Source organism: Eufriesea mexicana, unplaced genomic scaffold (assembly GCF_001483705.2).
Source record: "Eufriesea mexicana isolate 0111107269 unplaced genomic scaffold, ASM148370v2 scaffold11454, whole genome shotgun sequence".
Taxonomy (NCBI): Eukaryota; Metazoa; Arthropoda; class Insecta; order Hymenoptera; family Apidae; genus Eufriesea; species Eufriesea mexicana.
In genome coordinates, this window is record NW_016919070.1 from 220,366 (window position 1) to 234,819 (window position 14,454).

Sequence of the window (14,454 nt, forward strand, 5' to 3'; positions counted from 1 at the left end):
AAAATTATTCCAATTGTTTTTAACACGAAATTTTCACGATCTATATTTAAAGCAATAAATCGTTGATTCATTGCTAATCATTAAACACGTATTTTCAATTTTGCAACAGTTTTCTAATCCACAACAACTGTTATCTTGTTTGCTTTTTGTTTCGAGGAATAAATAGTTTATCAAACATTTTGAAATATATATGGTACCGAGCTTTTAGATACTATCAAACATTGCAATATTGAAAAAGTGAATTGCAGTGATTTTAGTTTCAATTGCTCGTAACACGAAACTCTCGATATTCGCAACGATTTTATTATTTATACCTCGACAGTTATACTGTAGTAATATTTCATATATATTTGATCGTTTTTATTAATAATTTAAACAAATCGAAGATTTATCACAAATATTCGATTAACTTCATTTAAAACTTCCAATATTTGCACCATTCTATCCAATCTTTAGAACTTTGTTTACTTTGAACTGTAATTCATACTTTATTTATCAAATTATTTAATTTATTTCTTAAATAAATCAGAATTGTACTTTACTGACGTAAAAGCATAAAACAGTGATTTTAATATCAATTCAAACTATTCTAATATAAAATTCCAATTTTATATTCTATAATTTTTTATTATTCTATAATTTGTCGAATCTGAACTGGATTTCTTCAATATTTCACAACAATCCTCGTCCTACAAAATATTTTCAACCAGATAATTTCATTACATATTTAATCCTCGACCATAATTCTTTCCTAACTAAATCCCTCGATTAAATTTTTATCTGTTACCACGAACACCGATCAATCATCCCCCACAATCGTACTCAACCAACCCAAAGCAAGTCGATCCTGCCGAAAAATCGCTTCAAAGATCACCATTACGAAAACCTGCCAAAAATCGATAAAAAATTCGATTTCACCGATTCCCCGGTCTGCAATTTTATTCGAAAGAGTAGCACGAAATTTTTCACCGCGGAAACGTAACGTTACGCAAGAAATACCGATCAGGAGCGAAGCCACAAATCGCGTCGGCGCTTTTTGTTCCATGGCCTCGTCGAGGGGGCCGTAAATCTAGCGAAGCCCCATTATCCGAAAACACGTAAAATAAGTCGGACAAAATGATGCAAGAAACGACGAGGAGGAAGGACGTGGAGTAAATCCTGAAGGGAAAGACGGCTCCCGACCGTGGGCTAATGCGCTTGACCGAAAAATCTGCTTGTAACCCCCGCGATAACTCTAAATCCTTCCGGGAGAGAACGGAACATTCGCTGGTCGCCATCTGTCCAACGTTATTGGGTATATCGAGAGAGGAGAGTGGCTTAAACGGACGAAATTTCGCAGAAATCTCCCTTTTCCCTTCGTGGCACCTGGCAAACCATTTGGAAACACGCGATTATCCTTTGCTTCGCAGATTCCACGGCTTAAGATCGTTCACCGATGTTGTTACGTTGCCTTGACAATTACGTTCTTGGCGATTTGCTGGAGGTTTCGTGTGATTGGTGAGATTGGTGCAGGTATGAGGATTATTTGTGACGATGTAGCAGGTTTGATTTTGATCGAATGGGTTTAGGATTGTTGGTTTGTTAATATTTTTGGGTTAGACTGAGTTGAATTTGTATTTCGTTTTTTGTTTATTGTTATTGTATATTTATTATTTTTATAGGTGCGAATGGGTGTATTTTTGGGAAATAATAATAAATATTAACTATCTTCCAATTATTATTTAATTTAATTCTACTTGGACAATTTAATATAATTGTGTTTACAACAATTCAGTATTATTTTTGAGATCGATTTTTTACATTTTGGGAAAAAATGAATAAAATTCGTGAATTAGTTATTTATTCCTAGAAATGCTTCGATAAATTGTTACTGACTATCTTCCAATTATTATTTGATTTAAATATTATTTAGAAGACATCGAGTACATAGCTTTTACATTATTCTCTGGTTATTTCGTTTTTACGAATTTTTCTTTGAAAAAAGTTAACGAAATTTGCGTATCAATTATTTATATCAAAAGATTCTTTGATACCAATCATCTTTCAACTGTTATTTAATTTGTATTCATTCCAATGCTGTGTTCCACAATTATACTTTCTGCAAAATTATTTTTGGCAATGATAAATTATCCAGGAATATATTTCAGAGATATATTTCATTACATCACCTACGGTCTCTCGCGAGGCAGTGTTAAAATCTGTTCTTCTGTTTAGGCTCAAAAGAAACGTATGGAAAAGACTTAATTTAGCTAAGACGCTACGAAGCGTCGCGGTGAAACCTCGTCGAGATTCGGGTGGGAAACGACGACGATGACTTTTAGAAACTACGTTTTAAACTATACAGTACAATAAAATACGAGGCGTGGGGTTTCTGGTTTTGGAACGAAGCGATTAATACCTGAACAATCCTCACATTTCGCTGCGGCTTGTATCTGCGGGGAAAAAGTTAAGCAGATGGTTACTTCCTGTTATTTTCAGCACATGCGCGTGAACAGATTTAATTTAGGGTTAATGTAATCTAACTTGAAATAACTGTGACTCGAAATAAATTACTCTGTAATTTCTTGTTTGCAAAACACTCTCGTCGCGCGAACTTCATTTGCTCGAAAATATTCCATTGATCACTGTTTTACTATTAGTATACGAAAATTGACGAGCAAATAATTCGAGAATCACGTTAATGCAAAATATGATTTATAATAAAAAGATTTATAAGAAAGAATTAATTTCAAAAGCAAAATTTAAACAGCATCTTGAAGTTCATAGAAGTCATAAAGAATAAATCGATAAATTGAAATATAAATACTAATAAAATTTAATTATTAACATTTTTTAAGTTAGAAATTAATCGAGTCAGATTAAAAATTAATTAAAATTTTACTCGAATATCTAATAAAATTTCTATACACCATGATCAATTACGAAAATCCATGTTTAAAAGGATCAAAGTTAGGTTAGTCCAGGGTTTCTTAACAGGGACCATATGGCACCCCAGAGGGCTCGACACCGAATTTTTGGATGTCACGTGGAAAAACGAAAGATTTATTAGGTCTCGTAAGACCACGGTACAAATATCAATATAATTTCTCATAAATTCAAACTTTTGGTAGATACGAAGAAACTAGGGATGAGAGACCATAAAGTATACAGATATCTAAAGGAAAACCACAAGCTAAACGAGGTTAAGAAACCCTGGTCTATTGAATTAATCCTTTGCACTTGTGAAAACGATATAAATTCATTGAAATAGCAACTCGTAGCTTTCCTGTTATATAAAGTTAATAACATTTTCAGCAAGTAGTGTACCCCTTTATTTGTGTCTTTTATACGTTATTTGAAATTTAATATCCACTATCGATCCTCCGAATTTTTCCAAGTGGCGACCGAGGGTGGTCTCTCGAGTGCAAAGGTTTAAGACCGAAACCTAACCCAAAGCCAACCCGTCCCAATTAAATTCATCACTAACCTGAGCAGCAGTTTCTCGGTGCTCGAAAGCTCGTGAGTCAGCTTGCAGCCCCTCTTGTTGCCCACTGTGGAAATCCACTCGCTGCTCGAGAACGTGTTCTTTCAGCGTCAGTCTATCGGGAGCCCTCTTCTCTTCTATCAAGTCCTCGGTCTGACCCGCGGGACTCCCCGCGGAGCCATTTTCGTCTGGACATCTCGCACCGATCACAGTGAAACCACCTTGAAATTTCACAGACTTCTTTCGTTTCGCCTTGCCAGGACGCGTGTTCGAGTCACTGGGAGACATCGCGGGCGACACGTGCGTCAGCGCCATCTTCGCTTCCACGCGACCGTCCGCTGCGCCATCTGCAACGCTATCGTCGAGTTCGCTCGAATCCTCCGTTCGAGACTTCTCCACGGTCGTCGGACTCTTCACGTCCATCCTGGTCAAGCCGATAGACCTTCTAGAATCTTTGTCAGCGATTGGCAAGTGACGATTGTCCTTCCTCTGCCCGTCGAAGGACCTAGCCTCGTTGGCCCTCGCTTCCAGGCCTCTACGGATGCTGTACACCGACCCGTGTTCCGGCACCCGGTCCCTATCTACTCTATCGTTAGTTTTAGAATCTTTGTCGGTCGTCGCCTCGCGTCGAATCTCGTAGTATTTAATGAAGCTCCTAACTCTACCCGGGGTTATCGTTACAGTGTCGCGGGATTGGTCATCACTTACAGCTACGGGTGTTACGGCCCTGTTATTGTCATTATTATTACAATGGGGTCGAGAAATCCTCCTAGCTATGGCACTCTTGTCGCCGCTACCCGTCCTCATGCTTAAGTCTAACTGTCGCGCGATCGCGCCACGATTATGCGACTCGTCTTTCGCGTCAGTCTTTTCGCTGCAGACTGCCTTCTGCAGACATTCCAAGGAGCTCTCTGTCGCTCCTCTGCTGCTCACGTCGTCAGACACTTTTTCGACAGCGTCACGTTGCGTCCACTCGACGTGAAGCTTGGTCACGTTCCTCGTTGGTGCTGAATGATCCTCGTTCTTGGTTCCCTCGTCTCTCTTTAGGCCTGTCTCTGGCATGTCTTCGTCGCGATCTGATGAAGCCTCGCGGTTCTTGGGGGTTTCGTGAAAATTAATGGGTTCTATGTTAGTCGTAGCGCTGATCGAGGAGCTGACACAGGGTTTTTCTGATGATTCGTTGCACTTATTCCTTTCCTGGTCCTGGATCTTTCTCGTCGTCAGAGAAGCAGCATACTGCCACTGGCTAGCCATAGAAGCTTTGGGATTTAGATGTAACGTTTCGTTGGTCTCCTTCGTCTTCTTCGTAGTCTCCATTGATGAATCGCTGTTACGTACTCTGAAGCTTCTGTCGTGACTGTCTGACCGTAATTCGATTTCTTCCTTGCCGTTTTTCTCGTGAGAGGAGATTGTTACCTCTATATGATCTTCTAGGATATGCCTCTTCTCGCTGTTCACCGGTTTCAATCTAATGTTGCTAAAATTGACGAGCAACTCGTTCAGCACATCGCACTTTACCTCACCAGCGCTTTTCTTGCTCGTTTCAGTTACCTTCTTGGGTATCGTCGAGCTCGGTAAAGTGGATTCGATCCTTTTCAACGACTCTTTCGACTCTTGCAAAATCCTCTGGATCTCCGAATCCATTTTGATCGACTCGTTCAACCGAGTTACAAGCGTGTTCTCTCTTCTGTCCTTCGATTCTTCCTGCGTTACCGATGATTTTGGATGAGCAGCGATGATTCTGCAGCTGGTCCACGTCTGATCTGTGTCGTCCGATAGCATATTTTCCAGGAAAGAGTTTCGTCGAATGCTAACTGGTACACTGATATTTCCTTTCGTCTCGAGGAATTCGTCGTCTAAGAAATTACTCTGCGTCTTTGGGGGTAATTTTGGAATCATTGGAATATCTGGTACCTCGTCTTCCTCGTCTTCTCTGGTTAAGTGTGGGGATTTTCTTAAATCTACATTCAAAGGAGTATCGCAAGTGGCCAAATTATCGTCTTTCACGTCGGAATCCTGACTCTGGTTATCGGAATCACTCGCCAAGAAATCGCAATGATTCGTCAAGTTTCGCAAAGATTCGTTCACGAAGAGCTTCCTGCGGTACTCACCCGTGGATTTATCGAATGAACGGACCTCTGTTTCCTGTTGCTCGTCAATACCCTCGTCTCCTTCAGCTGACGACGTTGTTTCGCTAATTTTAGTCTCTATTTTATTGGATACTAAATGTTCCTTCGTAAGGCTACTCTCTACTTCATTTGTTATCAATTCTTCGTCGCAGACATTTGTCTTATTTATTGTCGATTTTTGCTCACTAGCCTGTATCCACTCTTCTTCACGAATCATTGGACTTTGCTCAATAAAATTGCCGTTTACCTTATTCCTGATTAACTCGTAGATGTCATCGTCTATCCTGTTCTTGGCTTCTGAAATAAGCTCACTGCTCGTGACATTGTTTACATGCTCACAGGTTTCATTGGTCGAATCCCTTTCGTCTACAGATTCTTTATTGTCTTCCACGTTATTTGGAACAGTGTCCCACGCAAAACCGTTATCCTCAGGCGGCCTATTCCAGCAATCGTCCCTGATCCCAGCGAACACAGAACGGCACTCGGTTTTCGACTTGATTAAACTCAACTCCGCTTTGCTGACGTCCGCGATTTTCAATTTTCTCAGCGTCCACGCCGAATGAAACGACTCGTCCGGCGAATCGAATCCGGTCGAATCGCGGCTCGAATTGTTCGAATTAACACGATCGTCCTCTGATCCCTTATCTATCGTCTCGATAAAGCTCGTCGCGTTCTCCAAGGAACACCATTCGACCGAACCGTTCCGTGTCTTCAAAATCGAGCTAAAGGGTACGTCACCGAACTCGTCGGGTTCTTCCTTACACCCTTGCCCTCCGCCAAAAACCTCGCTCGTGTCTCTGCAATCCGTATTGTCCGTGATGTCAGTCAATTGCACGGAAGAGCCACGGTTCCAGCTGACCTCCTCTTCTTTCTTCGGAGGATCGATACTCTGCAAGCTGTCACAGACGACATCGTTGTCCAGTTCATGGTCTGGAGTCGGGGAGCGAGATGACTCGATCACGAATCTCACCTTGGTCAACCGAGGCACAGTGGGTTCCTCCTCGTAGCTGTCATAGCACATCGGGCCAGCCGATCGCCTGACGTTTACCTTGTTGCTCCTATCCATGTAATCCTCGAAGATGAAACGATCAGGCTCCTCGAGATTCTCGATGAAGTGATCCGCGAATGTGGTTGACCACCTGTCCAAACACTTGCCGAACGGCAGGTTGGTCGTGGTGACGCGGAAGCAGAGCTCGTTCTCGTCGTCGTCCAGTGACTTCTCGAAGAATTTGCGGAAGGAATTGCGAAAGGATTTTCGAAAGGAATCCTGGATAGTGCTGGCATATTCCTGTTTACTGTCCGTGTCATCCTCGTGTTGTAGAGTGTTGGACATCACGTTCTGGAAGTCGTGCAAGGTGAAGAACAGAGGAGGGTACTTGTTGGTCTCTTTCCTTGCATAAGTCTCGAAGAGAAACGGACGTTCTTGCGGCGAGCTCGTGACACGGCTTGGACCGCACCTGTCGTCCGAATCATCCTCGTCGTTGCTGGTCCTCCCGTTTCGCACCGAGTCAGCATCCTCGAGCTGCACAGACGACTGAGTCTCTCCCGTCTCGCTGGAACTTAGGCTATTTAGCGTTTCTTCCGCATCGTCGGCTGTCGGCGCGTTCAACGTCGTTCCTTCTGGCTGATCTCTGGCGACGTGAGATCTGATCCTACGGATTGCTCGCGGCGGCAGCGGCGGCGGCTGTGGCGCCAAGCGTTTTCTGTCTGACTTCCTCAGACGCGTCGGTGACATCCCTTCCGGAGATCTTGCAATTGCCGCGGGCTTCGCTTTGCGCTTCTTCCGTCTCGGTGGGACTGGCGGTGTGCTGCTGGCAGATTCTGCGCCTGAAACAACGATTGATCGAGCGTTGGTGTGCATCGCACTGGCGAATGTCGATGAAGTCGTGACTCTATCGTCCTGTCCTCACGCGGCCTGTCACTTTCGTCAGTCTCGAGCTTCGATTTTGTCGCACGGCTCGGTAAACGTATCCAAGTAGACTGTTCACTCGGTAATATCGATAATGGGAGAGAGAGACGTTTCGTTTTAGAAACCTGGGAACGATCGTGGGATTCGCGTTTTGGCACTGTTTCGATACGTAGAGCACGATTCGCGGATGTTTTCGAGGAAAATTCGGAATATAGAAGCGCGTGGCTAACCACGATGTTAGACCGTCCGAGGGATACTAAAGGTGATTCCCTAGAAATGACAGACTCCTCTGCCCCTCTCTTTACCGCCAAGTCAATAACAGTGATTCACTAATGCTGCCAAGTTTAAATTTCCTATTGAATGAAAGAAGACCCTGATGAGACGACAAGCGAAATTCTAAAATCGATCTAGCTTCCGGATGTGACAGGGTGACAGATATCGTGTTCGCGTCTGGTAAGATCGTTTCTTGGGTTAACGTGTCACTGGCTCCATATATTCCTCGATACGTAGAATCGAATTTTTTTTTTATTTTACTGTCAATGATGAGATGTTCCTGTACTAAATATTGAAACTGAATTCTTTTTTAAGGTATTTTAATATATACTAACATAAAATGTTTGACACTTTCTTTTTACACTTTTAGTGATTAAATCTCATTTCCTGTTTTCATTCATATGCAAATTACCGAGTTTAAAGATCCGTGACAAATGAAGTGAGAGAATTAAAAAGTGAACTTAACGGAAAATGTTTTTAATTAACGTGATGAGCTTAATTTAACGAGTTAGGGTCGGAAGCTAATATTTGTAGTCACTTTATCGTCGTGGGTAATTTTTAAGATTAGGGTACCGTGCTTTTTCTTTTTGGCCTCTAAGATCAGTTTGATGAACCGCGCTAAGTAAATCGAAAAAAATCGTAAATTAAGTCTCATCGGTGGAAGATCGTTGTCCAAGATAGAACTCTAATCTTCCTTTGCCAGATAAAGGACAAGACTGACGTGACAGTTCGTATTAAACGCGCAAATAGAAAGAGCAGCAAATGGTGCCGCCTGGAACTCTGAGCAAGGCTTCGTCCGTTAAATGGATAAAAACAATTCGATTAGGTTACGTAGTCGATGCAGCCACGTTCGACATAATGGACATAATGGCCTTAATGGTATTTTCTATAGGATTTTGTACGTACAAGCACCTACTACGTTGATTGGAGAATCGAAATTTAAAGGCCAAGCGAAAGGTCATCCCTGAAAATTGCCAATATTCCTCTCAGGTATTCCGTATTAAATATGCGATTATTTGCTTATAAGTGAAAGCTACATTCTGTTCTAATACCTTATATATTTTCTCAAAAATTTTAATCTTCCTCTGCCTTCCAATTTTTATATGAAAAATTTAATAAAGCTGTGAAAACAAAGTGCATTTTATTTGTGAGGAAGATCAAGTCTCGCAATTAATAATTTATGTCAAAATTTGTAAAAATAACTTAGATTTAAAAGGTACTTCCTTATTGAAAAATTATCCTGCAAGAGTTTCAACTGGAAGATTTTAGGGAGACCTCTACCTTGCAATTTTAATATGAATATTGAAAACATATTACAGAAAACTGTAAAACCAAAATGCATTATACTTGTGAAGAAGATCAAGTCTCACTATTAATAATTTATGTCAGAATTTGTAAAAATAACTTAGATTTGAAAGGTATCTTCCTTATTGAAAAATTATCCTGCAAGAGTTTCAACTATCATGTTTGGATTCGTGAGAAATTCACATATGAAGCACACCTAAGTAACTGCTATAAATATATAGAATAATTAGACATTCAAAACGACTAATATTTCCAACACAGCTTTGTACGCTTATTTAAATTAATTAATTGAATCACTGTTAACTTTCCTTCTCTCATGCACTCAATCATACACTCAATTATCCATTTGATGTCTCCTTATGAACATGTTCAAGCCACATAAAATATGTTCACATCTTTTCTATAGAGTATACAGTATGCATACTTTTAAAAAGTATGTCGTACCACTTGAATTGAATGTGTGGTACTGTTCTCAGTTGAATGTTTGAACAATGCGTTTGAACTAATGACACGTAACCATTTCATCACACCCAAGTATTAAAAGTACGGGAACAAAGGCAGCGTTTGAATAAAAGTGCGTTTGTAGGGTAACTACTAACTTGTTTATCGACGATTAAATAAAAACTTGGCGACTTGTTCTGCTGACGTCGAAGTCCTCTATACTGAGCAGCATACTGGCGGACTTAAGTGCACCATTATCGACGAGATCGGCCATGTATAGGCTGTTTGCATTGTGATTACCCATTGCGCTCGATGCAGCACTGCTATATGCGCTCGAGGTGTTTTGCACGGATGCAACGTCGGTGGTCCTTTGAACGAGCCATTTGTTTGTCATGCTCGACGTATCCGCTTCCGAGGACATGTCGAATCTGATGTCGCTGAAATCAATGAACGCGTATTTTTAAAGTTCGCTTGGAAAATCAATAAGCACATTGTCAAATGAGGTACTGTAAAGTTATTCTTTTATATCACATTGACACCCTTTCTAGGTCTGGTTGATCTAGTTCAGTTCCATACTGGTAATTAGAACTTGTTTCAATGTTTGATTCAGTAAAATAAGCTTTTTATCGCATTTTATAATAAGATTTTTGCATAATGCATTGTATTTAAATTATATTTTTGGTTTGTATTTTTATGTGATATTTTAAAGATATTTTGAAAGGATTCTATTTAATTTACTTGACTATGCAGTGGACTTCCTGACCAAGCAAAATACAGTCATTTGGTAATTGCAGACACAGGTTTCACTGCATTCTGTTCTATATTATATTTGATAGCGAGTGTCTAGAGGTTGGTACATAATATCTAGAGAATTTCAAATTTCGAGAGGAATTAACATACCTAGAATAACCAACATTCTACTTACAACATTGAGTGCACATTTCTAAAATGATCACACATAATCTTGGAAATGCTTGTGTTATTATCTGCATAACGAAGTAGAGCAACTACGTGTTTGATTTAATTAGAGAAAATATGTTGAATAAATTTGAAGGAATTATTTTCATACAAGATGGTTCCTTTTAATGTGGCATGTTAACTTGTTATATTAATTTGTCTATTTTAATATGACAAAAATCCAATAGTCTCTTAAAGCCAGAGAATTTTGTAAGAACCAACAACACTGCTAATAATATGTTAATTAATACTTTTCAACTATTCTACAGGGTGTCAGAAAATTCATACATAATCCTAAAATAGGATAAACATATAGTTCTGTGTTAATATAAGTTAACCCTCTGTAACTTTATATAAATTAAAAATTAGAATACTGTCTATTCACTAGATTTTTACAAATATTTCAAAAATTATTTTGCATCTCCATTACTGTGCTATTTTTCATTCATTATACCAATGTACTATTGTTAAGTGATCCATTTGTACCAATCACTGGATTCTTCCTTTAAAATTCTTTTATTAACACGTTCCCTGTCAAGCCATTCTTGATTTTAAATTTCAAAAATTGATATTCTGATTTTACAGAATTAAATCTGTCATAAAACACGTTTATGGTATACGTGGCCTGCAGATCAAGTTTAACGTGTATGACAAATGATACACGTTTCACGAAACGTGTTAAAATACAAAAATTTAATCAGTATTACAATTTTTGTTTAATTATATGCAAAGAAAAATTCAGTTACAGTGGGTTAACAGCATATTGAATCTTAAAACAGCCGTTCCATAAAATCCGAAAAATGATGGGACCCATCATGTTCTCCCTTGTTTTCAAATCTACAATTGATAAGATGAGAAGCACATGTGATAAAAATTAAAAGAAAAAATTAAATAGGAAAGAACTTCTTTATACTCACTTTAAATAGTTATTTTCCGCGGGCTGTTCGTGATTCTGCCTAGAGGTAGCGTTTTTCCTCGAGGTAGCCTGAGAGAGGACCAGCTCGATCGTATCAGACGAGCTCTGCAGCATCTTCAGAGCGTCCTCGTACCGCAAGTGCAGTAAATTCTGTCCATTTATCGCGACGATACGGTCACCTGCGAGCAATAAATTTCGTCGAATTAATGCTGACGAGGTGAAAAACGGCGCCACGAGCTTACCTTTGTTCACGTTTCCGGCCATATCGGCCGATCCTCCGACGGATACCGCCTGGACGTAGACGCCACCGTCGTTACCTTCTGTCACTTGCAACCCTATGCTGCCACCGTGGCCTCTCTCCAACTTAATCGTCTGTAGGATTCGTTCTTCAGCGAACGACAATTCCTCGAGACGTGCTGCTAAGGAAACTGACATCGATTCGTCCTCGGTAACGCGAAATGTCTCGTCGTCTGTGCGAATGTCAGCATCTGTTGGATAAAAATTGCACGATTTTTAATATTTTACATTTGATACTTGATATTATAATAATTACTTGCAAATGGAACTTACAAATTTAATTGTATACCTTAGTAAACGTAATTAATTCCAAATAATTATAAATTAATAAATAAATATAGCTTATTTTAATATATTTTAACATCTTTAATCAAATCTTTATTTATATTTTGTTTTGTCTGGTTTTTTGAAGAATTTTCTAATTATTTCTGAGGTATACATTTGGGAAAGTGTAATTGAATAATTGAATTATTTTTAGGGAGTTAGATAATGTGTTAATTATGTAAATATAAATTTGAATTAAATAGTTTATTAATTAAAGTCTCTAATGAAATAAATATGAGTTACTTGGAGCAAGCAGAATTAGGAAATTTTAAATTTAGGTATGAAGTATGAATATTTGTGAATTATTATGAAATTCAGTTTAATTTCGTAGTTAAGAAAAATTGAAATAGAAATGTATTTGAAAATATTTCAACGAGTGACGGTTTTTAAATAAGGTTACTAACTGAGTACGTATGCTTCCGGTAGAGGAGATTCCGTGGATCGGGCAGACAACGACTGAATCGAGGATTCCGTGTCTGATTTTAGCGATAGCGACTCCATGTCGTCGGTAAGAGCGGTGTCTTTCTGCACGAGGCTGCTGTAGATCGCTCGCGTTCCCATTTTCACCCCTAGACGACGTGGTAAACTCGGTGTGCGATAACCGCCAGATTGCCTGGATGTTCCGTAATTCGGTAAACTCGAGGTCTTCATCTGAAACACCAGCAAAAGTATCTCAGTCGTTATCTTAATTCTAATCTCGCAACCTAAAACATACTGCGTTTAAAATAAAAGCGAGAAACAAATATCGATCATAGCTGATAAATAATAGGAAACCTGCTCAATGCACAATTAGACACCCTATATCAAAAATTTAAATCTGTTTTGTAAAATCATTTGCAACATACTTGGAATTGAGTAGTAACAATAATAAAAAATAAAACAAAAATCTTAACAAATGAAGAATCTTTTGAAAGTGGCGTAAGTCCTAATTGAGATGATAAATTTGACACCTTTGGAAACCCAAAAACATTATTCTGCTATGCTATCTGTTACTCATATTTTTAAATTTAACCCTTTGCACTCGACGATTTTTTGGCTATAGAAAAGTAGGCGTTCAAAGATTTCCTGCTATAAAGCTGACGATATTTTTTGAGCAGTAAATAAGAAGTCATGTAGTAATGTACAACACGTAGAATTATTCGATTTTGATACCTCGCACACCGTTACATTATCTTAAATTTGACATATTAATGAATATCGAGCTTCGAAATTTTATCAAATGGCGACTGAAGAGCGCCTCTCGATTAGAACATAAATGGACTTACGCCATTTTCAAAATAAACGGCTCATATATACTGATAATATATACTGATATATCTTGAAGTATGTTATATGTTGATATATTATACATATTATCATATTGCACGATATAGCTACCATATAGGGTAGGGTGTTTTCAAAATTGTGGTTCAATTGGCCAAGTATTGATTCCACTCAATTAATTCATGAATACCTAAGACATCTCTAAAATAAAGCCATAAATGAGACAGGTGACAAAATGTTACTCTTTTCTTTTTCGACTTTGTTATGCATATAAAATCACTACCCCGGATGTACTGTAACTTCAAAGACACCCTGTATAATATGATAAAAATCTCACTGAGATAATAACATTAACACGTTCATCTTTGGACCCAGCGCGATTCGGTTGAGTTTTTCGTAGGGCCCATATCCGACTGTCGGAACGCTAGAACTTTATTGGACTGATGATTTGGATGGGTCCAGTCCCATTGGACATCGCTCGTTAGATATTGGTCAACGAACCCTATTTACAATTTTCCATTTCCACGCAGCAGCATTAGTAAAAAGTATAGTATAATATGTATATTTTTCATATTTTTATGTTGTATATCCTATATTTATATTTCAGTGCTTATTCCATTAAATTCTTTTTAAGAATCCAACTGAAAATTCTATTTAACTTGAAAAAGAAAAGCGTCACCTATATTTGGATGAGGGGCACCCACGGAAGCATACCCATCGCCTAGATATCGGTGACGCGGCAACGAACGTGTTAATGATTTTCAAATTAATAGTCTCTGATGGAAAATTAATGACCGAATGTGAATTGTATAGTATCAACGACACCAAAGCCTAGTGCTCATTTTAAACGACAAAAATTGTTGCCTACATTAGCAAAAACATAACGAGAAGTCGATCTACCTTGTGTAACGACTTCTTCACGTCCGACACGTCCCATACCTCATCTGGAACAGGAAACTCGTTCTTCCTCGAGATCCCAACTTTGTTGATCGCTGCATACAACTCTTCAGGGTTGTCAGGCTTTTCTAACTGATCCACGTCGCCCGATATGATCTTGGGTAGCGAATAACCGCACTCGGTTTCAGTTTCTAGCTCTATTCGCGGACAGTTGTAGATCTTCCCGTCGTTCTTCATTCCCTTCGTGTCCAATGAGAGCGATTCATTTGGAGTCGTTAGA

General features: G+C 39.0%; 1 protein-coding gene across 1 annotated transcript in view; it reads right to left on the reverse strand.

The window, feature by feature from the left end:
• Nucleotides 1–3,424: 3,424 nt before the first annotated feature.
• The window catches only part of LOC108553627 (uncharacterized), a 60,236-nt gene continuing 49,206 nt past the window's right edge, over nucleotides 3,425–14,454 (reverse strand). Inside the window, exons 10-15 of the mRNA XM_017908616.1 lie at nucleotides 14,178–14,414; nucleotides 12,419–12,665; nucleotides 11,636–11,881; nucleotides 11,395–11,572; nucleotides 9,755–9,957; nucleotides 3,425–7,413 (exon numbers count right to left, since the gene is read on the reverse strand). Coding sequence (XP_017764105.1) covers nucleotides 3,425–7,413; nucleotides 9,755–9,957; nucleotides 11,395–11,572; nucleotides 11,636–11,881; nucleotides 12,419–12,665; nucleotides 14,178–14,414 — 5,100 coding nt within the window. The remainder of the gene's footprint in view (nucleotides 7,414–9,754; nucleotides 9,958–11,394; nucleotides 11,573–11,635; nucleotides 11,882–12,418; nucleotides 12,666–14,177; nucleotides 14,415–14,454) is intronic.